General features: G+C 44.0%; 1 protein-coding gene across 2 annotated transcripts in view; it reads right to left on the bottom strand.

The window, feature by feature from the left end:
* Positions 1-5,704, bottom strand: part of LOC136620314 (squalene synthase-like) — a 63,146-nt gene extending 57,442 nt beyond the window's left edge. For both annotated transcript variants that reach the window (XM_066595015.1, XM_066595020.1), the window contains exon 1: positions 5,601-5,704. In XM_066595015.1, coding sequence (XP_066451112.1) covers positions 5,601-5,696 — 96 coding nt within the window. In that variant the 5' untranslated portion in view covers positions 5,697-5,704. The remainder of the gene's footprint in view (positions 1-5,600) is intronic.
* Between the last annotated feature and the right edge of the window lie 19,156 nt (positions 5,705-24,860).

The following is a 24,860-nucleotide window of genomic DNA, read 5'->3' on the forward strand; positions in this document are numbered from 1 at the left end:
CAATAGCTGCAATCAGCCTATTACAGCTATTAACCCTTTAAATGACTCATTGTTCAGGGGTCCTATACGGAGCCCCCGCAGTGAGATCGGGGGAGCCATGCAGGTGTCATGGCAGCCAGGGGCTATAGCATTACGTCATACTGCAGGAGCCATCAAAGCATCGCTGGTTGTAGTCCTCTAGGAAGACTAAAAGACAGTGTAAAAATAAGAGCAATAAAGTTTTAGCAATTATTTAAAAAAAAAAAAAATTAAAGTTCAAAAAAAAAATCTAAATAAACCAAAAACAAGTGTTTGGTATTGCTGCGTCCGTAAAAGTACAAACTATCAAAGTAATGCATTATTTACCCCGCACGGTGAACGTGGTCCGAAAAAAAAAAATAAATAAATAAAGAACGCCCAAAATGCACTTTTTTGGTCACCCTATCTCCGAGAAGAAAAATGTAATAAAAAGGGATCAAAAAGTCAATTGTACGCAACAATGGTACCATAGGAAACGACAGGATGTACCGCACAAAATGAGCCCTCACATAACTGTAGACAGAAAAATTAAAAAGTTATTGTGACACAGAAAAATTTAAAAAAAAAAAAAAAAAATTTATATAAGTTTGGTATCATAGTAATCATACTGACCCATAGAATAAAGTTATTGGGTCATTTTTGTTGGTTTGTGCGCCGTAGAAACAAGATTCACTGGAAGATGGTGGAACGTTGTTTTTTTTCCCCCATTTCTCCCCACTTAGAATTTTTTAAAAGTTTTTCAGTACATTATATGGTACATTAAATAGTAGCATTGAAAAAAAGAACTCATCCCGCAAAAAACAAGCCCTCATACAGCGACGTCGATGGATAAATAAAGGAGTTACGATTTTTTAAAAGGGAGAAGGAAAAAACGAAAATGGAGAAGCAAAAAAAAGCTCCGTTACTAAGGGGTTTCAGAATGCAGTAAGTGTCTGTTGCTTATCTTGTATTGGACTATTGGCCCTTAAATAGAAGGCTAAAACCTATGCTTTGTAGTGCTGGTAACTGGGATTTTAAGGCAGGGAGTCAACAGGAAAGTTAAATTAGGCAAAACTGTTACTTAGAAGACACAGCAAAAACAGACTGTAGTGAGATAATACCCTGACTGCAGATGTCTCGAGAAGCTTTAAAAACTTTGATACGGTTGTGTCAGAAACACTAATTGGGACAACATCCTCATAAATATCAGTACAGATGACAAATGGGAAAAGTTTAAAAGGATCCTAATCGCCTCATGTGAGCACTTCATTCCCTTTAAAAATAAATAAACTCAACTAAAAGGAAACCAATGTGGCTCAACAAGATGGTAAGAGGGGCAATACACGAAAAAAAAGAAAGCGTTCAAACTACTAAAGCAAGAAGGCAGCGAAGAAGCGCTAAAATCGTACAGGGAAAAAAACAAAATATGCAAAGATACGATCAAAACTGCCAAGGAGGAGGCAGAAAGACTGATCGCCAAAGAGAGCAAAAACAACCCAAAACTATTTCAACTATATTAACAGCAAAAGGATTTACAGGGAGAGCACTGGCCCTTTAACAAATAATGCAGGGGAAATCATTGAAGATGATGGAGGGAAGGCAAGTCTATTAAATAGTTTCTTTTCAAGCGTATTTACAAATGAAAAGGAAATGCCACACGAGATGCAGGGGAATAAAACGAACCCCTCACAAAATATGTCATACCTAACGCAAGAGGAAGTGCGGAACAGATTAAAGATTAAAAATCGATAAATCACCAGGCCCAGAAGGAATACACCCAAGGATACTAAGGGAACTAAGTGATGAGATAGCTAGGCCGCTATATATCTAATATTTCTAGACACTATCAAGACCGGTGTTGTACCATTGGATTGGCGCATTGCCAACGTGGTTCCAATTTACAAAAAGGGGACCAAAAGTGAGCCTGGTAACTACAGGCCAGTAAGTCTCACTTCAGTAACGGGAAAAATTTGAGGGGTTTCTGAGAGACACCATCGACGAGTACCTCAAGGAGAACAATGGAATAACTCCTCACCAGCATGGGTTCATGAAGGGTCGAATATGTCAGACCATCTGATCAGCTTCTACGATGAAGTAAGCTCTAAGCTGGACCTGGGAGAGTCTATTGATCTCGTATATCTGGACTTCTCTAAAGCCTTTGACACCGTGCCGCATAATAGGCTGATATATAAAATGAGGCAGCTCGGATTGGGTGAAAACGTGTGTATCTGGGTAAAGAACTGGCTCAGAGATAGAAAGCAGAGGGTGGTAATAAATGGTTCGTACTCTGATTGGGCCACCGTTGCTAGTCCGGTGCCACAGGGTTCAGTATTGGGCCCCATTCTGTTCAATATATTTATCAACGACCTGATAGAGGGGCTGCACAGCAAAATATCAATATTTGCAGATGACACAAAATTATACAATATAATTAATGCAACGGATGACAATGTGCGGCTACAAACAGACCTGGATAAGCTGGGGGCTTGGGCAGAAAAATGGCAAATGAAGTTCAATGTCGATAAATGTAAGGTTATGCACATGGACAGGAAAAGCGGATGTCACAAATATACACTATATGGGGTACCGCTAGGGAAAAGTGAGATGGAAAAAGACCTGGGGGTACTAGTGGATTGTAGACTAAACTGGAGTAACCAATGCCAGTCAGCTGCTGCAAAAGCAAATAAAGTCTTGGGGTGCATTAAAAGAGGTATAGGGGCGAGGGACGAGAACATTATCCTCCCACTATATAAGGCACTTGTCAGGCCTCACATGGAATACTGCGTACAGTTCTGGTCACCGGTGCTCAGGAAAGAGGTTACGGTATTGGAGGGGGTTCAAAGAAGAGCGACTAAACTAATACATGGAATGACGGGACTGGAATACCCAGAGAGACATCAAAATTGGGACTATTTACTCTAGAAAAAAGACGGCTAAGGGGCGACCAAATAACCATGTATAAGTACATGAGGGGACAATACAAGGATCTCTCCCAGGATCTGTTTATACCCAGGACTACGACGGTAACAAGAGGGCATCTTCTACATTTAGAGGAAAGCAGGTACCATCACCAACACAGAAAAGGGTTCTTTACTGTAAGAGCAGTTAGACTGTGGAACTCTCTGCCGGAGGAAGTGGTGATGGCAAAATCCTTAGAGGAGTTTAAAAGGGGACTTGATGTCTTTCTGGAGAGGAAGGACATTATAGAATATAAATCTTAGGTTAATTGTTAATCCGGGTATATAGGCAGGTAGGAACTATTAGGGGTTGATCCAGGGAACAGTCTGACTGCCATTAGGGAGTCGGGAAGGAATTTTTTCCCCAAAAGGGCTATTTGGTTTCTGCTCTTGGGGGTTTTTTGCCGTCCTCTGGATCAACAAAACAGGAGGCTAGACAGGCTGGACTAGATGGACATTGTCTTCATTCAGCCTTATGAACTATGTTACTATGTTAGAAAGAGGTCAATTAACCCATGCAACACTAACCTTCGTGTACACCCTCTTTCTGTATAAAAACTGGCAATGTACTTAAAACAGAACTCCTTGAGTTCTCATGGAGGTGTCTTGTCATAACATGGAGTGATTTCATGCTATTGATAGATAATTGCTAGCAAGATCTTTTCATCACGGGCTTCCATATCTACCAGTTTGGCACCTGACAGCGAGGTCATCAGATCGGTACCAGTGTGGTCCGATAACAGATACGAGCCTAGAACTCCAGCACTGCGCAACGATTGATCCACAACACGGATGCCTCCCGTTCCAAGCAGAATAACGAAATTTGGTAATTTTTGATAAAAATTAGATTGCAGTGTTTTCATCATCTAGGGGGTGCCTTCACATGGGGCGGTTTGGCAAGGCATCCAATTCACTGTGTGATCACACCCCAGTTCAAGCAGGCTCAACCCCCATGGTAACCCTTCACCTGATCCCCAGTAGAAAATAGTGTCGACCCAATCTGATCATCTTCTACGATGAAGTAAGCTCTAGGCTGGACCTGGGAGAGTCTATTGATCTCTTATATCTGGACTTCTCTAAAGCATTTGATACCGTGCCGCATAATAGGTTGATATATAAAATGAGGCAGCTCGGATTGGGCGAAAACGTGTGTAAGTGGGTAAGGAACTGGCTCAGAGATAGAAAGCAGAGCGTGGTCATAAATGGTTCGTACTCTGATTGGGCCACCGTTGCTAGCGGGGTGCCACAAGGTTCAGTATATTTATCAATGACCTGATAGAGGGGCTGCACAGTAAAATATCAATATTTGCAGACGACACAAAAATTATACAATATAATTAATGCAACGGAGGACAATGTGCGGCTACAAACGGACCGAGATAAGCTGGGGGCAGAAAAATGGCAAATGAAGTTCAATGTTGATAAATGTAAGGTTATGCACAGGGGCAGGAGAAACAGATGTCACAAATATACACTGAATGGGGTACTGCTAGGGAAAAGTGAGGTGGAAAAGGACCTGGGGGTAATAGTGGATTGTAGACTTAACTGGAGTAACCAATGCCAGTCAGCTGCTGCAAAGGCATTACATCATACTGCAGGAGCGATCAAAGCATCACAAGTTGTTGTCCCCTTTGGGGACTAAAAAGTATCAAGTTTTAATAATTAAAGAAAAAAAAAGCCCCCCCCCCCCACACACACACACACACACATTTTGCTATATTTATAATAAATGAAATCTAAATCATGAAACAAAAATACATATTTGGTATCGCCACGTCCGTAGAAGTCTGATCTATCAAAGTAGCGCACTATTTACCCCGCATGACGACCGTTGTCAGAAGAAGGAAAAAAACCTACACGCCAGAAATTACTTTTTTTGGTCACCCAGTCTCCAAGAAGGGAAAAAAAAAAAAGGGGGATTAAATAGTCATTTAATATTGTATTACTATGTATTCCAAAATGGTACCAAGGAAAGTACAGGATTAAAAAGGCTTATTATTATAATATAGGAACCACCCAAGTTCGGTATTTAGTAATCGCACTGACCCTTAGAATAAAGTTATAATGTCATTGTTGTTGCGTCTTGTTTCTACGGCCACAAACTGCAACAAAATTGTCAGAATGTCATTTTTTCTCTCCACTTAGAATTTGTAAGAAGTTTCTCTGCAGGTTGATGAATAAAGATGGGACCGGGCTGAACTAGAGGGACATCATCGTCATTCAGCCAACATACTAGGTTACATACGTGGATGCAAAAAACAAGACACCTGCCGCCACCCGCCCCCAAATCCAACTTTATTCACGTTTGGACAGCTTTAATAAATACACCCCCACAAGCCGCCATCACCCCGTATTCACGACAATTTCTTATGAACCTTGAAACCATTGGTTTTAAGCATTGGTCACAACACTACAACTTCTCTGTACTACAGGAGGGCAAGTTTGGCGCAACGTTGGGGGCGTTATAGTCACAGCCCACAATACAGGATAACCTGCAGGAAGAGGCAGCAGATACTCGGGCTGTTATCACACAGCGCTATAAACCGCACCAATACCGCAGCACCGGCTGAAGAACCCTGCGGGACAGCGAGGACCCTGCGGACACTTCTAGGACACTTGTGTCCTCCTCCGGGGCTTCTCCCTTACCCGCTCCTGCTGGGACAGGGCAGTCCGACAGCCCATCTTGAACCTGAGCAGGTTGTAGATCTCCTCCGGGTGTCCCAGAGACCTCAGGAATTCCATGACTGCGGGGAGCGATGCGCGATCCTCACCTGCAGCAGCATCACTTATATATTCACCTGCCGGCTGTTAGCTCCGCCTCCGCTGTCACTCCCAGCCAATAGCTGCGCTGCTCTGTAGCCGACTGACAAGTCTGACGGGACGGACCGCCCACTTACTATAGAGAGGACCTGTTGCTGGGGTAACGGATCACGCTGGAAGGTGATTCGCTGAGTGGGTGATGTACAGCGAAAGATTCGTGCTGTGATTGCGTCACTGAAGATTGGGGCACGCTGGGAAATGTATTTTCTCAGACGCCAGATGCACCTTGCCTAGCTGCTGTTGAACTACAAGTCCCAGTAAACCCTGCAGGCGTTGTTCTGAAACTACAAGTCCCAGCAGCCACTGCGGTAATATTACCAGTGGAGTCCGGACAGCATATTAGCAGTTTACACTTAGGTTAAGCAGCGCTGCTGACTAGAGCCACCTGATTGGCTCTTCGGCACCACGTGACTACACAGCGTGCACGCGGATTGCCTTTAGCAGCCGTGCACTACACACTACACTTAAGCAGCATGGGGTTAGGGTTTAGGGTTAGTGTTTAGGGTTGGGGTTACGTGGTGCCGAAGAGCCAATCAGGTGGCTCTAATCAGCAGCGCTGTTTAACCTAAGCGTAAACTGCTAATATGCGTCCGGACAAAGCCGAAACGAGATATTTAGTGCAAATAATTACCGCAGTTTATTAAAATGTCGCAGACAGAGAATATAGTTATGGCGGATTACACACACATGACGTCATCACTGCGGTGCAGGAGCCATTGGTACTGGTGCATTATGTCTTCATCAGATGTATGGGTGGAGACATTGGTTGGGAGCCCTGAGTTACCGAGTACCCTTAGGTGATGGGCACAGCTGCAGGTTATGTATGACGCTTGTCTCCAGGGTCATGTGACTACGGTATTTCCTCCCCCCCCCCCTCCTTTTTCCTTAGACAGCGGGTACGGTAGGTGTGTTTGTTACTACTTGAAGAAAGAAGGGAAGAAAAAAAAGTAATCCTGGAGGTTGCGGGTCGCGTTGCGCCAGAGATGCCCTTCTGTAGTACAGAGAAGCTGTATCGCCGGGACTAATGCTGAACGCATTACCATGAATACATGGTGATAGCGGCCCATTGGGGGGGTGATTATTAGAAATGTCCACAGGTAGGTAAAGTTGGATAGGAGGGGGCAGCATTTAACGTTCATGTATGTAACATAGTATGTTGGGCTGAAGGGGGACAATCTCCATCTAGTTCAGTCTGTTTCAACCCCTTGTTGATCCAGAGGAAGGCAAAAAACCCCAAGAGGCAGAAGCCAATTAGCCCATTCTGGTGGAAAAATTCCTTCCCGACTCCATAATGCCAGTCAGAATAATCCCCGGGTCAAGCTCTGATAGTTCCTGCCTGACTGTAACACCCGGATAAACAACTCGCTGGTCAGCTAATGTTTATATCCTGTAATATCATAGCACTGTAGAAAAACATCTAGTCCCCTCTTAAACTCCTCTATGGATTTTGCCATCACCACGTCCTCAGGCAGAGAGTTCCATAATCTCACTGCTCTTACAGTAAAGAACCCTTTTCTGTGTTGGTGATGAAACCTTCGTTCCTCTAGATGTAGCGGATGCCCTCTCGTTACTGTCACAGTCCTGGGTATAAACAGATCATGGGAGAGATCCTTGTATTGTCCCCTAATTTAGTTATTTGATCATCCCTTACCGTCTTTTTCCAGGGTAAATAAACCCAATTTTGATAGCCTCTCTGGGTATTCCAGTCCTCTCGTTCCATTTATTAACTTAGTTGCCTTTCTTGAACCCCCTTAAGCACTGTAACATCTTTCCTGAGCACCGGTGACCAGAACTGTACACAGAATGTGAGGCTTGACAAGTGCCTTATATAGTGGGAGGATAACGTTCTCGTCCTTCGCCCCTATACAGGCAATGATTTTATGGGAGTTAAAGGGGTTGTCCCGCGCCGAAACGGGTTTTTTTTTTTTTCAACCCCCCCCCCCCCCCCCCCTGTTCGGCGCGAGACAACCCCGATGCAGGGACCTAAAGAAAGCTTACCGGAGCGCTTACCTTAATCCCTGCGCTCCGGTGACTTCTATACTTACCGGTGAAGATGGCCGCCGGGATCCTCTTCCTCCGTGGACCGCAGCTCTTCTGTGCGGTCCATTGCCGATTCCAGCCTCCTGATTGGCTGGAATCGGCACGTGACGGGGCGGAGCTACACGGAGCCGGCATCCTGCACGAGAGGCTCCATAGAAGAAAGCAGAAGACCCGGACTGCGCAAGCGCGGCTAATTTGGCCATCAGAGGCCGAAAATTAGTCGGCACCATGGAGACGAGGACGCCAGCAACGGAGCAGGTAAGTATAAAACTTTTTATAACTTCTGTATGGCTCATAATTAATGCACAATGTACATTACAAAGTGCATTAATATGGCCATACAGAAGTGTATAGACCCACTTGCTGCCGCGGGACAACCCCTTTAACCCTTCAGACGCTGCAGCTGTTCAGCGCACATACAGAAAATTGACATGACAGTTTTGCACAGTGCATCTACATAAGACAATACATATATGACAATTATGGAGGGGACCAGGATGACATTCTGGGAGACTGCACGTCCACATGGAGAGCGTCCACAGGGGATATTCCACAGCGCAAAATCCGCACTGTTTGGTGCAGAATTCTCCCCCTCATTTAAAAAAGTGGAATCCGCACCACAAATCCTCTGTGGCTGATTGACAAGCCAAGGAATTAAATTCTGCATCGCATATGAATTTTTGCACAAATTTTGGGCAGATTTTCTCCGCACCTTGTGATCTTGAAAAATCTTTCACATTACTACTGTAAAAGCTACAGATCTTCCACACAAATGGTCTGCACAGAAAATCCGCAGCAAATCGGGCCCATGTGATCCTAACGGCTCCTTCACATGGGTATAGCTACATGCGCGATACGCAGAGAACAGATCGCAGCATGCTCTACTTTTGTGCGCTGTTGTGTACAAAAGGTCCTCATAGGAGTCTATGGGGGTTGCACAACTGTACACAAGGAGATGTGGAAATCAGCGGAAAAAGAATACTTATGGCTGGTTGCTTACTTCAAAAAGAAAATTGACAGCCGGCAGAAAATAACCTCCCAATCCAAGACCAGCCCCAACCCAAGTACCGCATCTAGCTCCTGCTCACTCTCTGCATTTAGACCAACGACAGAGGAAGAAGTCTCCAGATTGCTTTCCTCTGCTCATCCCACCACCTGTGCTAGCGACCCTCTTCCCTCACACCTCCTCCGGTCCCTCTTCTCGGTCGACATCTCCCACCTCACCACTATATTAAACCTCTCTCTGATCTCTGGTATCTTCCCCTCCTCATTCAAACACGCTATCATATTCCCACTGCTAAAAAAAACGACTCTTGACTCGAACCGATGCTGCCAACTACAGACCCATCTCCAATATCCCCTTCATCCCCAAACTACTAGAATGCCTGGTTTACTCCCGCCTTATAAGCTATCTCTCAGAAAACTCTCTTCTTGACCCCCTACAGTCTGGCTTCTGCCCCCTATACTCGACAGAAACCGCCCTGACTAAAGTGTCAAATGATCTCCTGACGGCCAAATTGAGGGGTGACTACTCCCTACTAATCCTCCTGGATCTCTCTGCAGCTTTTGACACTGTTGACCACAAACTCATTAATATGCTTCGCTCCATTGGACTAAAGGATACTACCCTCTCCTGGTTTTCCTCTTACCTATCCAACCGCTCTTTCAGTGTCTCCTTTGCTAGCTCTACCTATTCTCATCTTCACCTTGGCATTGGGGTACCCCAGGGCACAGTCCTCGGCCCCCTCCTCTTCTCCATCTCCACAGTCCACATTGGACAGACCATCAGGAGATTTGGCTTTCAGTACCATCTCTATGCTGATAACATCCAGTTATACACCTCTTCCCGTGACATCTCAGCAACATTCCTCCAGAATGCCACCGTCCGTCTGTCTGCTGCTGTCTCTAACACTATGTCCTCTCTCTACCTAAAACTGAACCTCTCAAAAACTGATTTTCTCCTGTTTTTTTTTCTCCATTCACCGCATATTATGCTACTCTCACCAGGAGAGCTTTAAGAAAAATATGGGAAGGGGAAGGCCCATTAAAAATATATAGTCAATTAATACATTTGAGAACCTTGTAATTAAAAGTGGAAAGAAAGAACAAAAACAAAAAATTCAGAAGGGAAGTAGAAGAACAAAAGACACCGATCACAAACTAGAATGTTTCTACACAAATACACAGAGCATGGGAAACAAACAAGGAGAATTGGAGCTGCTAACACAGGAAGAGGCATCACGGAAACTTGGTGGACTGATACACATGGTTGGAATACAAGGCTTGAAGGATACAATTTACCATAGGTATTTATAAGAAACATGAAGAGGTGTTGTGTTGTATGTTAGGAAAACATTGATCTCCACCGACATTCCAGCTTCAGTGCATGGGAGCTCTGTAGAAAATGTTTGGGTAATAATACAAGGAGAGAACAGAAAGGACACCATTGTAGGCATTTACTATAGGCCACCTGGACAAGCAGAAGATATGGAGGAACTCTTTTTTACATCAGATGGCCAAGCTCTCAATAAGACACGGTGATTATGGGAGATTTTACCTATCCAGACATTTGTTGTGAATTTCTCTCAGGCAAAAGTAAAGGATCCAACAAATTCGTATCCGCTCTTGTTATCCAACGTTTTATCTCAAGGTTGGATTTCAGAAACGCAGATTTTAATGAACCCAGAAAGACTGGGCCCTCCTAAAAAGTGTGTATGCTCATTATTGTATTGTCAGTGTCTTTTGTGCTGTGTGAGTGAAGTGTATTGCCTACTTTGCAGCACTGAATGGGTTAAGTGTCTGGGTAGTGTATCTTTTGTCTGCCACGTGACCGTGTATTATTTATTGGTATGAGAGGAGTTGCGAGGGGCTTTTTGGTTTTGGTCGTCGGTTTTGGTTTTGGTTCCCCCGCTGCAGAAGAAACAGTAGGTAATCAGACATAGGTAATCCAGCATTGGGTTTTCTGCTTTATCCACCTGGTCTCCCGGCCCTTGGACGTGCCACAGTTACCCTATGGGTGGGAGACTGTAGAGTCACCATGATAAAGCCCAAACTCTACTCCGCCATCTCCTAGGCCATGCCCCACTCCTCGGACACCACAGAGTACTGCAGCTGGATGTTCTTAAGGACAGAAATGTCCAAGGTTGGGAAATATATTATAAGATTCTCAAAACACAATTGTTAACAATCCTCAAAAGAAGGAAGAATAGGAAGCATTTAAAGAGACCAGGATGGATGAACACAGAACTTGCACACATAAAAAGGAAGAAAAATATAAAATGGGAAGAAGAGGGAATATCTAAAGTAGAATATAATGCGGTCTGCAGAAACTGTAGGGCAAGTGTCAGAAAAGCCAAAGATAATAATGAATTGAGGCTTACATGATAGGTCCAAAGCAATAAAAAAAAGGATTTGGGGGGTATGTCAAAACCAAAAGAATAGTCAAAGATGCTATAGGATGTTTTCAGGATGAAAATGGTAATTTTAGTTTAAAAATGATTTTGAGAAGGCCGAACTTACAAAATGGGAATTTAAATCTGTCTTTCTTAGGCCGCCTGCAGATGAGCGGGTCAGATCCGGCGGCAAGAATTCTCGCCGCGGGACCCGACCCGAGCGCCTGCAGGTAGGAGCGCGTACTCACCCGCGCCCGGCGGCCCCGGCTCTTTCATGTGCCGGCTGCCGGGCAGCCGGCGCATGCGCAGACCGGAGCCGGCGGCTGGGTGAGTGACGTTTCTGTGCGAGGCTCTGTGAGCCCCGCACAAAAATAGGACATGCCGCGGTTTGTTTGCCGCGCGAGATTTCGCGCGGCCAAACCGCGGCCGTCTGCATAGGAGTGCGTATTGTAATGCACTCCTATGCAGGCTTTCAGTGGCGGAAATCCCACGGAAAATCCCGCCGCGGGATTTCCGCCCATGTGCAGGCGGCCTTAGTAAGTAAATTAAACACCAACTGTTCTTCCCTGTTCTAAAAGAGTGCTGTCTATCTATAAGCAGAGAGATGGTGAGGAAACACTTAGCTAACTTACATGAATTCAAGTCTCCAGGTCCAGATGAATTACATCCTAAGATACTGCACGAAGCAGCAGAGTTAATTACTGAACTACTCTCTGTTGTCTTTGAAAATTCCTGGAGAACAGAAATCCTAGTAAATTGAAGAGGGACATTTGCCCTTATCTTCAAAAAAAAGGGTAGAAGGTGAACCCAGGAAACTACAGGCCTGTGAGCCTGACCTCTATACCTGGAAAGATCTTTGTACAAATTATTAAGCAGCATGTATGCAAGTCCTTGGATGAGAATGAAGTAATTAACTAGAGCCAGCATGGGTTTCTAACAAACAAGTCATGCCAAACAAACCTAACTTCCTTCCAAAACAGAATCACAGACTATGTTGATTAGGGAAATGTGGTAGATATAGTACATCTTGGCTTTAGTATTTGACAAATTATCTCATACCATCCTTGACCAAATATGGGATTGACAAGGCAACTGTTAGGTGAATTCACCAGTGGCTGAGTGATCATACTCAAAGAGTGGTCATAAATGACTGCACATCCAAGTGGAAGAATGTATCAAGTGGGGAACAACAAGGCTCTGTCCTGGGCCCAGTGTTGTTCAACATTTTTATAAATGATCTAGAGGAGGGAATTGAGGGAAAACTGATCAAATTTGCAGACGACACAAAGCTAGGACGGATAGCTAACACTAGGGAAGAAAGAGTATTTAAAAATATCTAGAAAAGCTTGAACAGTGGGTGGCGACTAACAGAATGGTATTTAACAAGGAGTAATGCAGAGTCCAACATCTGGGCAAGAAAAATGAAGAAAAAAAAGCACATAAAGAAAAGGAGAAATTATGCTAAGCAGCACATGTAGAAAAGATTTGTTATGCTAATACAAAATGCCTTTTTTGCTGCTGCATCACACAGTTGACTCATTTCCAAACACAATTCTGGGATGTATTAAGAGAAGCATAGAGTCTAGATCATGTATGGTAATTATTCCCCTCTACTCTTCCTTCGTCAGACCTCATCTGAATTACTGTATCCGGTTCTGGGCACCCCACTTTAACCCCTTAACGACTGCCCCATCGGGAAACTACGTCCTCAGCAAGTGGGCTTTAATCCTAGAGGACGTAGTTTTATGCATCCTCTTAGGATTAATGCCCACTTGCCTGAGGACGTGACAGCTCCATGCTGTCGGTGACCGCAGGTAGCCGACAGCATGGAGCTGTCATCCCAGGATGCGGGCAGTCACCCCCGCCATTGCGATCGACGCTATCCAATGGATAGCACCGATCACAAAAAAGTAAATAAAACAGTGTAAAAAAGTAGTAATTCAGCTGCCCTGATGGATCGGATCCATCAGGGCAGCTGAAAATACTCACCCGGATTTATCCGCGGACGTTACCCCAGCTTCTGCGCACGCGGCCGTCTCCAAAATGGCAGGCGCATGCGCAAAAGCTGTGGATTGCCAGAATAATTTAAAATCTCCCTGCTCCTGGCTACAAAGCTTAGCTGTGTACGGGCTGCGGGTACCCGTGTCATCGCTAAGCAACGGTGCGGAAAATGCAAAAAAAAAAAGGTACTGCACATGACCGCCTGTGTGAGTATGCAGTTATGCGCAGTACATTACGTGGCCGTACGCAGCATCACAGCCGGGCTCACAGCTGGGATCCTCTGCGGGCCTCCGCAAGCAGATCCCGCCTACGGCGGCATGAGCCCGGCGTTGTTCAGACCGCTACCTGTAATACGCAATTTACAAGAAGCCCCGGAAACGTTCGCCTTCCTGCAGTTCCAGGAGCACCTTGCTGAGCGTCTTCTGTGTGAGACCGCTGCACCTCATCAAGCTTACGGAGACTCATAGAGCGCCACTTTTTACACCCCATACCCGCTACTGAGGTCACGAAATACACCCCAAAAAGCATGAGAGGAGGGGGGATACACGGTTTTATTGCCCCATGTACCCATCTCAACCAGCCTCTGTAATTACCCCTGTCTTCGGAAATACCACACAGTTCACATTATTACTTTTATCTAAGATTTGGGGAACGCCGAGAAGGGCGCGAAGTGTGTGTGTGGGGGGGTGGGAGTGGGGGGGGGAATTTTTAGGGAGTCAATTTTTATACTGTACAAATGAACAATGGGGCCTGGGATTTATTCAGTTGTGCCGTGCAATCAAACGGGTGTTCCCTGCATTACAGGCCTTGCCATGTGTCCTTTAAGTAGATTAGGGCCACAATGGGTATGTTTTTGAACACTGGATAAACAGGGGTATCCATTTTGGGGTGAACGTCTTCGTTCCTATGTACACTGTACAAAAAAAACTGTTTTTAAATTGACAAAATTGCCAAAAAAATGAAAATCATAATTTTTTCCTTCTGCTTTGCTTAGATTTATTCAAATACTGTGGGGTCAAAATACGCAGTACACCCCTAGATGAATTCATTAAGGGGTCTAGTTTTTAAAATGGGGTCATTTGTGGGGGTTCTTTATCGTTTTGGATGCTCAATGGCTCTACAAGTGGGCAATGGGGCCTGGAATTTATTCCATTGTACCCTGAAATCCAACGGGTGCTCCTTCCATTATAGGCCTAGCCATGTGTCCTTTAAGTAGATTAGGGCCACAAGGGGTATGGTTCTGAACACGGGACAAACAGGGGTATCCATTTTGGGGTGAAAGTCTTCATTCCTATGTGCGCTGTACAAAAAAAACAGTTTTTAAATTGATACAACTGCCAAAAAAATGAAAATTGTAATTTTTTTCCTACTGCTTTGCTTAGATTTATTCAAAAATTGTAGGGTAAAAATACACAGTACACCCCTAGATGAATTCGTTAAGGGGTTTAGTTTTCAAAATGGGGTCACTTGTGGGGGTTCTCTGTCGTTTTGGCCGCTCAAGGGCTCTACAAGTGGGCAATGGGGCCTAAATCACCTTCATGCTAAATTTCTGTTCTGAAAGCTACTGACTACTCCTTTCATTTTGGGCCCCGTTGTGCATCCACACATAAGATTAGGGCCACAATGGGTATGTCTCTGAACATGAGACGAACAGGGATATCCATTTTGGGGTGCAAGTCTTCATTCATGTGTGTGCTGTACAAAAAAAGCAGTTTTTAAAACGACAGAATTGCCAAAAAAACGAAAATCACACTTTTTTCCTTTTGCTTTGCTTGAATTCATTCAAAAACTGTGGGGTCAAAATGGGCAGTACACCCCTAGATAAATTCGTAAAGGGGTCTAGTTTTCAAAATGGGGTCACTTGTGGGGGTTCTCTTTGATTTTGGCCGCTCAAGAGCTCTACAAAAGTGCTATGGGGCCTAAAACGCCTTCAAGCAAAATCTATGTTCTGAAAGACACCAACTACTCCTTTCATTTTGGCTCCCGTTATGCATCCAGACATGAGATTAGGGCCACAATGGGTATGTCTCTGAACACGGGAGAAACGGGGGTATCCATTTTGGGGTGTAAATCCTCATTTTCATGGGCACTATAGGAAAAAAATATGTCTTTAAAATGACATATTTGCAAAAATATGAAATTTTATTTTTTCTCCTCTAAATTGAATTAAATTTCTGAAAAAAACTGGTGGGGTCAAAATACTCATGACACCCCTCAGTGAATACATTAAGGGGTGTAGTTTTTAAAATGGGGTCATTTGGGGGGGTATCTATTATTCTGACACTCATGAGCCTTTGCAAACTTGGCTTGGTGCAGGAAAACAAAGTGTTCCTCAAAATGCTGAAAAGTAATGTTAAATTTGTACGTCCTTTAAATGGTTAAAAAAAACACAAAAGTTTTTCAAGTGTGCATTCAGAATAAAGTAAACAGATGGAAATACATATCTTATCAAAAATTTGTACAGTATGTTTGGACATATTTGAGATATTACAGTTGAAAATGTGAAAAAATGACAATTTTTTCAAAATTTTTTCAATATTGGTACTTTTAATAAATATACACAAATTATATCGGTCTCTTTTTACAACCAAAATGAAGTACAACATGTGGCGAAAAAACAATGTCATAATCACTTGGATATGTAAACCCTTTACGGAGTTATGCTACGTTGAACGACGCATGTCAGATTTCCAAAATTTGGCTCCGTCACTAAGGCACAAACAGGCTTTGTCACTAAGGGGTTAAAAAAGACTGACAAAATGGAGCAAGTTGAGAGAAGAGCTACGAGGATCGTGAGCGGTCTGCAATCCATGTCCTATGAGGAATGGTGATAGGTCTAGGAATTTTTAGCTGCAGTAAAAGAAGGCTGAGAGCAGACTAATAGCTGTCTACTAATAATTATTATTAATAATAATAGTCTTTATTTGTATAGCGCCAATGTATACCGCAGCGCTCGAGTCACATGGGGAACACAGACAAATACAGAAATTACAAAAGTTACAGGTGGTATTCAATTATTTGAAAATAAAAGTGGTGGGGTGATAAAGAAAGTACAGGGGTAGGCGGTGGAGCAAGGGGAACAAAATAATGCGACAATAACTTGTGATATACAGTTTTTAGGACACAAACAGTATGGGGGTAGTACAGCAGGTCTGGGGCAGGAGGTGTAGATGATAGGCAAAAGTGGAAAGCCATAGGGAGGGACAGAGGTCATATTGTGGGGATGGGGGACTAGATCAGGAGGTTTGGTATGCTTCTTTGAAGAGGTGCGCCTGAAGTTCTGTGTGTTGGGGATCGTCCGGATGTTTTGGGGTTGAACATTACAGAGGACTGGTGCAGCTCTAGAGAGGTCCTGGAGGCAAGCATGTAAGGTTCATAGGAAAAGGGAGTTTAGTCTGAGTGTGTTAGCAGAGTGCAGTGCGTGGGCTGGGTGATGTATGGACAGGAGGATAGTGATATACGCTGGCCAGGCTTCGTGGAGAGATTTGTGGGTGAAGGTGATGAGTTTGAATTGAGTTGAATTGAGTTCTATCAAAAAAGACCTGCTGCATTTCTTTATTACGGCTGCACACAGTTATTCCCAGATATTGGAAACCACAAAAGATCCCGACAACAGTAGAGTAGATACAGGAGGTTAATGAGTTGATGTCCATGGGGTAGTTGGTGGCGGAGGAGAGGGGCAGTCGGGAGAAGTTTATACACACGTGGAGTCCCTGGATGCACTTCCAAAAATCTTCAGAATGTAGATTGATTGAAAAATCGCAGACAGTGGTCTAGGGTCGGTTGTTCCTTTTTACATGTCAAGAGAGGAACAGTAACTGCATGGTCATAAAAACCTATTTTGCCTTTCAGATTTCCTTATGTGATGTATTCTTCCTTTTCCACTGTTGTATGTAAGGTCTGTGGATGAAGGTTCCCCCCCACCCCACCCCCCTTTTTTTCTCTCCCTGTTTTTTCTTTTGTTTTTAGAATAATTTTAATTTTGGAAGTGGTATTAAGTGATAGGATCTGGAACGCTTATGAATCTGGTTTAGACAAGTTCAACTTATGGTTCATGTGGTGGACAGTGATGCTGAATGAGGGTCATAAACATAATCGGGAATTTTATCACGGTTGTTGCTTTATTACATGTTTGTGGCCAGATATGACAGGCGATATGTTTAACGATAAATATTTACAATAACTATAACTGGAAAATGTTTATTTTTGGTTATGTACAACCTAAAATTCTATAATAAATGTTGATTTAACCCCTTAACGACCGCCCCATCGGGAAACTACGTCCTGCTGTTGCAGGACGTGTATGGAGGGAGGTAGCGCCGCTATCTCCCTCCATACAGCGCGGGCATCAGCTGTTTATTACAGCTGACACCCGCGGGCAATAGCTGCGCTCGGCAGTTCGGCCGATCGTGGCTATTAACCCTTTAAATGCCGCTGTCAATTCTGACAGCGGCATTTAAATCCCCCGAACAGCCCTGCACGGCCCCCCCGCGGTGAGATCGGGGGAGCCGTGCAGGTGTCACGGCAGCCGGGGGCCTAATGAATGGCCCCAGGGCTGCCTTAGCAGACTGCCTATCAAGCCATCCACACAGGGTGGCTTCATAGACTGCCTGTAAAAAAGCAGTATGACGTAATGCTATAGCATTACGTCATACTGCAGGAGCGATCAAAGCATCGCATGTTAAAGTCCCCCAGGGGGAATTCAAAGTAAAGTAAAAAAAAGATCAATAAAGTTTTTTTAATTGTTAAAAAAAAAAAAAGTTATAAAAGTTTAAATCACCCCCCTTTTGCCATATCCATTATTAAAAAATCAAAATCATAAAATAAAAATATGTATTTGATATCGCCGCGTCCGTAAAAGTCCAATCTATCAAAGTAGTGCATTATTTTTCCCGCACGGTGAACGTCGTGTCAAAACAAAAATAAAGAACGCCAGAAATACACTTTTTTAGTTACTCTGTCTCCCAGAAAAAACGCAATAAAAAGTGATCAAAAAGTCGTATGTATTCCAAATTGATACTATCGGAAACTACAGGACATCCCGCAAAAAATGAGCCCTTGCTCAACTACGTCGACGAAAAAATAAAAAAGGTATTGCGCGCACAAAATGACCGCAGAAAATAATTGAAAAAAATTAAATATCTTAAAAAAAAAATAAAAGTACTACAGCAAAAAAAATACTATACAAGTTTGGTATAGTAGCAATCGTACTGACCCATAGAATAAAAATATCAGGTCGTTTTTGTTGCAATTTGTGTGCTGTAGAAACAGAACGCACCGAAAGATGGTGGAATGTCGTTTTTTTTCCATTTCTCTCCGCTAAGAATTTTTTTAAAGTTTTTCAGTAAATTATATGGTACAATAAATAGTGGCATTGAAAAATACAACTCATCCCGCAAAAAAAAAGCCCTCATACAGCGACGTTGATGGATAAATAAAGGAACTACGATTTTTTAAAAGAGAGTAGGAAAAAACAAAAATGGAAAAAAGCAAAAAAGCTCCGTCACTAAGGGGTTAAGCATAAAGCCTTTTGGAAGAACAGTTTTTAATTTTATAATTGCTCATTTTATTTTTTCTTTCTTTGTTCTCGTAGGGGACTCGAACTCGTGATCACTTTATTGCTTAGACAATATAATGCAGTACTATGATGCTGCAGGCACATCTTAATAGGCAATCATTCATGGCAGCCTTGGGCATACTTGAGAAGATAGCCGAAAGTCAAACTGCTGTGTACAAAAGTAGTGTAATGAGAGAGTCAAGTTTGTATAATGAGCTCTGTTATGGTTCCTATAGTTGTGTAATTTGGATGGTAGAAGGGTGACCTTTACTGGTGGCCATAGGTTTACTGTAGTTTGTGTATTTCTCTATGGCATATTGTATGTGACTTCCCATTGATGTGGAGGACTTCAGATCATAGAGAGCTGCAAGCTATAGAGCAATTCCAGGAGGTACTGAGCCTTAAGAGAGACTGCATTGCTGATAGAGGGAACTGCCAAAGTAGTGAGGAGTCTACAGGGGCGCTGTGGAGGACATTGGAGAGGGACAGTGCTACAAGAAAGAAGGCAGCCGGTGTTTGAGAAGTGCAGCTCCATAACTCCCCAGAACCAATGTTTGCTGAGCGAACAAAGCTGCAGGTACTACAGTGAGAGAGACTGCTGCAGAGGAGTCACATTGTATTGCAGAATGAATCTGGGTACCCCCAATAGATGTCCAAAGTCGTATCCCCCTACATTACTGTACTGAATATGCTGGAGAGATATGTAAGTGAGGTTGGTCCTCAGGAGAAAGCCCGATGTGTGCACACAGGTAGTGACTTAAAAGCAGGCCTGCCAGTTAAAATGTCACGAATCGACACCAGAGGAACACATATTCATCCGCCAGTTGCCGAGAAGTTATTAGATGACACTTGCGTTATTTCCGGACTGTGTGCAGATGACCACCATTGCTGGATTGAAATATTGGATGGTGCTAACACATGTTCTACAGTTGAAGCATGTTGCTGATCTTTGTGGTTTATAACTGACTTCCCATCCCCCACTCACGTTAGAGTTAAGCCTAGTGTCATTCCGTTTGGGTTGTTTAATGCTTCTGAATAATCGCATTTTACTTACCTATTAACAAGCATGGAGGAGCGTCATGGGACTTGGCGAAAGAGAGAGGTGTATATGCCTATTTAGGCCCCCTGTCCACGGGCGTCGCTCCCCCTCCCTTCCAGATTAGGAGTCGGCAGACGGACCACCGCTGCTGAGCCTATCTGACAGATAGGTTGACCACGGAGAATTGCAGTGATTCTCTGCTTGTGGATACGGGGCCGGCGCTTTCCATAGCAACGCTATGGAAAGCTTCAGACGTCGTGATTCGCCGGCGAAATCACACCCGTGGACAGGGGGGATTTGATACTGCATGGAGGGGCTGGTTGTACAGATATTGTAGGACTCTTAACCCCTTAATGACACAGGGCATAAGGTTACATCCTGCACATTCAGGGTGTGTATGGAGAGAGATCGTGGGGTGATCTCCCTCCATACAACGCAGCTGCTGGCTGTTCCTTACAGCCGACACCCGGCGGAAACTGCACCAATAAGCCGCACGGCTCATCGGAGCTGTTAACCCTTTAAATGCCACTGTCAATTCTGACAGCAGCATTTAAATCCCCCGACTGATGTTCTGGAGTCCAGTACAGGCTCCCGCGTTGAGATAGCGGAGGGCCGTGCTGCTGTCATGGCAGCTGAGGGCCTTCTGAAAGGCTGTCAAGCCATGCCCGCGGCATCATACTGCAGGAGCAATCAAGGATTTGCAAGTTCTTGTTCCCTCTGGGAGACTAAAAAAAAAGTTAAAATTTTAAGTTTAAAAAAGTTTTACTAATTGTTTTTAAAAAGAGAAAAAAAAGTAATAGTTTAAAAAAAAAACCTTTTGCCATATTTTATAATAAAGAAATCTAAAAAAATAAAACAAAATACCTACTTGGTATCGCTGTGTCCGCCAAAGTCCAATGTATCAAGGTAACGCATTATTTACCCCTCACAGTGAACGTCATCAGAAAAAAAAAGAAAGAACGCCAGAATTGCGCTTTTGTGGTCACCCCATCTCCAAGAAGAAATGTAATACAAAGCGATCATAAAGTCAGTTGTATGTTCTCCAGACTAGTATCATCGGAAACTACCGGTCGAGCCGCACAAAAACTAGCTGTCGCACAATTGGGTTGATGAAAAAATAAAGTTATAGCTATCAGGAGATGACAGCAGAAAAAAATTGCAAAAAAAATAAATATCTTTGAAAAAAATGAGTACAGCAAAAAAGAAAAAACTATATAAATTTTGGGATCTTATTCATACTGACTCATGGAATAAAGTTATCAGGTCATTCTTGTTGTAGTGTGTACGCCATAGAAACAAGATGCGCCCAAAGATGGTGGAACTTCGTTTTTTTTTTCCATTTCATTCCACCTAGAGTTTTTTTTAAATTTTTCAGTACATTATATAGTATCATTGAAAAATAAAACTCGTCCGGCACAAAACAAGTCCTCGGACATCTACGTCAATAAATAAATTAAAGTGTTATGATTTTTTTGATTTTTTTTAAAGGGGGGGGGAGAAAAAACGTAAATGAGAGGGGGGGGAGGGGGACTGTCCTTTTAAGTGGTTAAAACCCCTTCAATGTATCTGATTGCCTCATCCAGTCCATCTCTTTATTTCTCCACTGTTACCTTGTCGTCAGCACTCCTCCTAGGTGGTACGTTATCAATGACCTGGTGGATACTATTGTGGCAGTACGTCACTATGGCTCATGTGCCCATCCATCCTCTTACTGAGGAGGATGAAGGAGCCAAGAGTGAAGGTGTCAGTGGAAACTGTCTGATAACCCATCTGATGAATGCCTGAGTAAAATGGGCCTCGCTAATGTCCTACCGAAAGTTCTTACAAGGTCACAGTGACCCAAACCAGGAGCAAAAATACATGCTATTGTTTGAATATATAGCATTCACGTATATTACATCATATATGTATGTCATAGTAGTAAAAGCTGACAGTAAATACACAGTGGTAAGAAGTGTAACCTCATAGGGGGCGGGGCTGCTAAACATAGAGCAAACGGGGCAAGTAACGTCATTGCGCGTCATCAGAGCACTACTGCGCAAGCCAAAAGACATCACCGTGCTCGCACCATCACATGAGCAAGTCATCTGCATCGGCAGCACTTTCAGGACACGGATACAACTAACCAGTATGCCAGAGCTTAACCCTTTGACACTTTAGGGCATACATATATATGCTCAGTGATGTCGGGGGGTTGTATGGCTGTTTAGGACAGCTTGACGCCTGTCGTATACAGCAATCTACAGTATAAGTGATCAAACGGTCACAAGCTCAAGTCCCCTGTGGGACTTTAACCTTTAATATCCTTTAATTTTTTTTTCTTTACACCCCCTCCCCCCCCCCCAACCACTCATTTCCTGTATTTATAATTTTTTAAAAATCACCCTGTATCCAAGAAATTTCAAAAGGGATCAAACAGTCGTATGTACTCCAAAAATGGTACAATTAGTAACTACAGGTGGTCTCGCAAGAAGCCTGTTCACAGTGGGAGCTAGTTGCAACCACCCTCCAGATTGCGGATAAAAGCAGAGAGAGCCTAAGGGAAGGCTGGACGAGGTGAATCAATGCCAATTTCCAAAGAAAAGACAAGAACTTCCTGAATGCCCAATGCATTAGCCTTAAATTGGCTTATAAGAAGGGTCACACCAAGGAGTTATTTGCCACTGTGAAACAGGTGAAGAAGCCTTTCTCCACCCACCAAGCAGCCATCAAAGAGATCTGGAACAAGACCTGCTGGGAAGTGAAGTGGAGTGAGTGATGAGAAAGCTGCTCAAACCAGTTCCAAGAGCTGCACTTGCAAGACTATGCCGGACAATCTGGAGGACCTACACATGGCCAAAGGATTGGGAAAGATCAGTTTTCATCTCACTGAGAAAGAAGGGTGATGTCAAGGAATGTGAAAACTATATAGAACAATCGCCCTGATTCCACACACCAGCAAAGTGCTTCTGAAAATCATCCAGAAGCACTTGGGCAATATCCATGACCAGGAACTTCCTGATGATCATCATGGATTCCGTAAGCGTAGAGGGACCTGTGACCACATCGCGGACCTGAGGTAGATCACGGAAAAGGCAAGAGAGTATCAGAAGAAGCCTGATTTTTCATTGATGACACCAAGGCTTTTGACTGCATTGAGCGTGATAGGTTTTCGGAAGCACTGAGGCAGGTGGGAGTACCAGCGCAATCAAGAAGCCACAGTGAGAACCAGATATAGGGAAACAGAATAGTTTAAGATCAAATAGCGCACAAGATGCATCCGCTCTCTGTTTTTTTTCAACCTCTATATGGAAGGGATCCGAGGCGATTGGACTTAAATGATCAGGTTTATGCGTTGAAAACCCATCACTATTCTAAGATACACAGACGATATGACCCTGGTAGCAGACAGTGAAGCATCTGATGACGCTGATCCTAAAGATAAGAGAAGAAAGTGAGCAGATGAAACTTTACCTGAGCATCAAGAAGACAAAGATCATGGCCGCTGCCAATGAGGAAGTCTACAAAAAGGTCAACAACAAGGAGATCCAGGTGGTTAACAGTTTTGTATCTCCTCAGTCCTTCACTGAATATAGTCGCAGCTCAATAGGTGACAGAAAGCATCAATTAGCACTGGTGTGTATGGCCATGGTGAGCATGGACTCAATATGCAAGGCAAGGATGTTTCGGTCACCATCAAACAAAGTTTATCACATCCATCGTCTTCCCGATTTCAACACATGGCTATTAGACGTGGACATTGAGGATAGCAGACGCTTTCAAGAAAAAAGTTTAGTACTGTGTTGGCCAGTAGAGCAACGTGTGATTGTTCTCAGTAAGAGAGACCAAGTGATCTTGCAGACATGGTATCTTTTCATGGCTAACAAAATTACATGATCTTATAGCGAGCTTTCAAACTTACTCGGGTTCTTCCTCAGGCATAATGGAACAGAGCTAAAGACTCATTTATATAAATACTAGAGATGAGCGAGCACCAAAATGCTCGGGTGCTCGTTACTCGAGACGAACTTTTCGCGATGCTCGAGGGTTCGTTTCGAGTAACGAACCCCATTAAAGTCAATGGGTGACCCGAGCATTTTTGTATATCGCCGATGCTCGCTAAGGTTTTCATTTGTGAAAATCTGGGCAATTCAAGAAAGTGATGGGAACGACACAGAAACGGATAGGGCAGGCGAGGGGCTACATGTTGGGCTGCATCTCAAGTTCCCAGGTCCCACTATTAAGCCACAATAGCGGCAAGAGTGGCCCCCCCCCCAACAACTTTAACATCTGAAAAGCCCTCATTAGCAATGCATACCTTAGCTAAGCACCACACTACCTCCAACAAAGCACAATCACTGCCTGCATGACACTCCGCTGCCACTTCTCCTGGGTTACATGCTGCCCAACCCCCCCTGCACGACCCAGTGTCCACAGCGCACACCAAACTGTCCCTGCCCAGCCTTCAGCTGCCCTCATGCCACGCCACCCTCATGTCTATTTATAAGTGCGTCTGCCACAGGAAAAGCAGGCACACACTGCAGAGGGTTGGCACGGCTAGGCAGCGACCCTCTTTAAAAGGGGCGGGACGATAGCCCACAATGCTATACAGAAGCAATGAGAAATCCAATCCTGTGCCACCTCCATCTGGAGCTGCACACGTGGGCATAGCAATGGGGAACCTATGTGCCACACACTATTCATTCTGTCAAGGTGTCTGCACGCCCCAGTCAGACCGCGGTTTTTTATAAATAGTCACAGGCAGGTACAACTCCGCAATGGGAATTCCGTGTGCACCCACAGCATGGGTGGCTCCCTGGAACCCACCAGCGGTACATAAAAATATCCCATTGCATTGCCCAACACAGCTGAGGTAGTAATGTCGTGCTTAATGCAGGTGGGCTTCGGCCCACACTGCATGCCCCAGTCAGACTGGGGTTCTTTAGAAGTGGAAACAGATGCATTTACAACTCCCTGTGGACCCACAGCATGGGTGGGTGCCAGGAAGCCACCGGCGGTACATAAATATATCCCATTGCAGTGCCCATCACAGCTGAGGTAGTAATGTCATGTTTAAT

Source organism: Eleutherodactylus coqui, chromosome 1 (assembly GCF_035609145.1).
Source record: "Eleutherodactylus coqui strain aEleCoq1 chromosome 1, aEleCoq1.hap1, whole genome shotgun sequence".
Taxonomy (NCBI): Eukaryota; Metazoa; Chordata; class Amphibia; order Anura; family Eleutherodactylidae; genus Eleutherodactylus; species Eleutherodactylus coqui.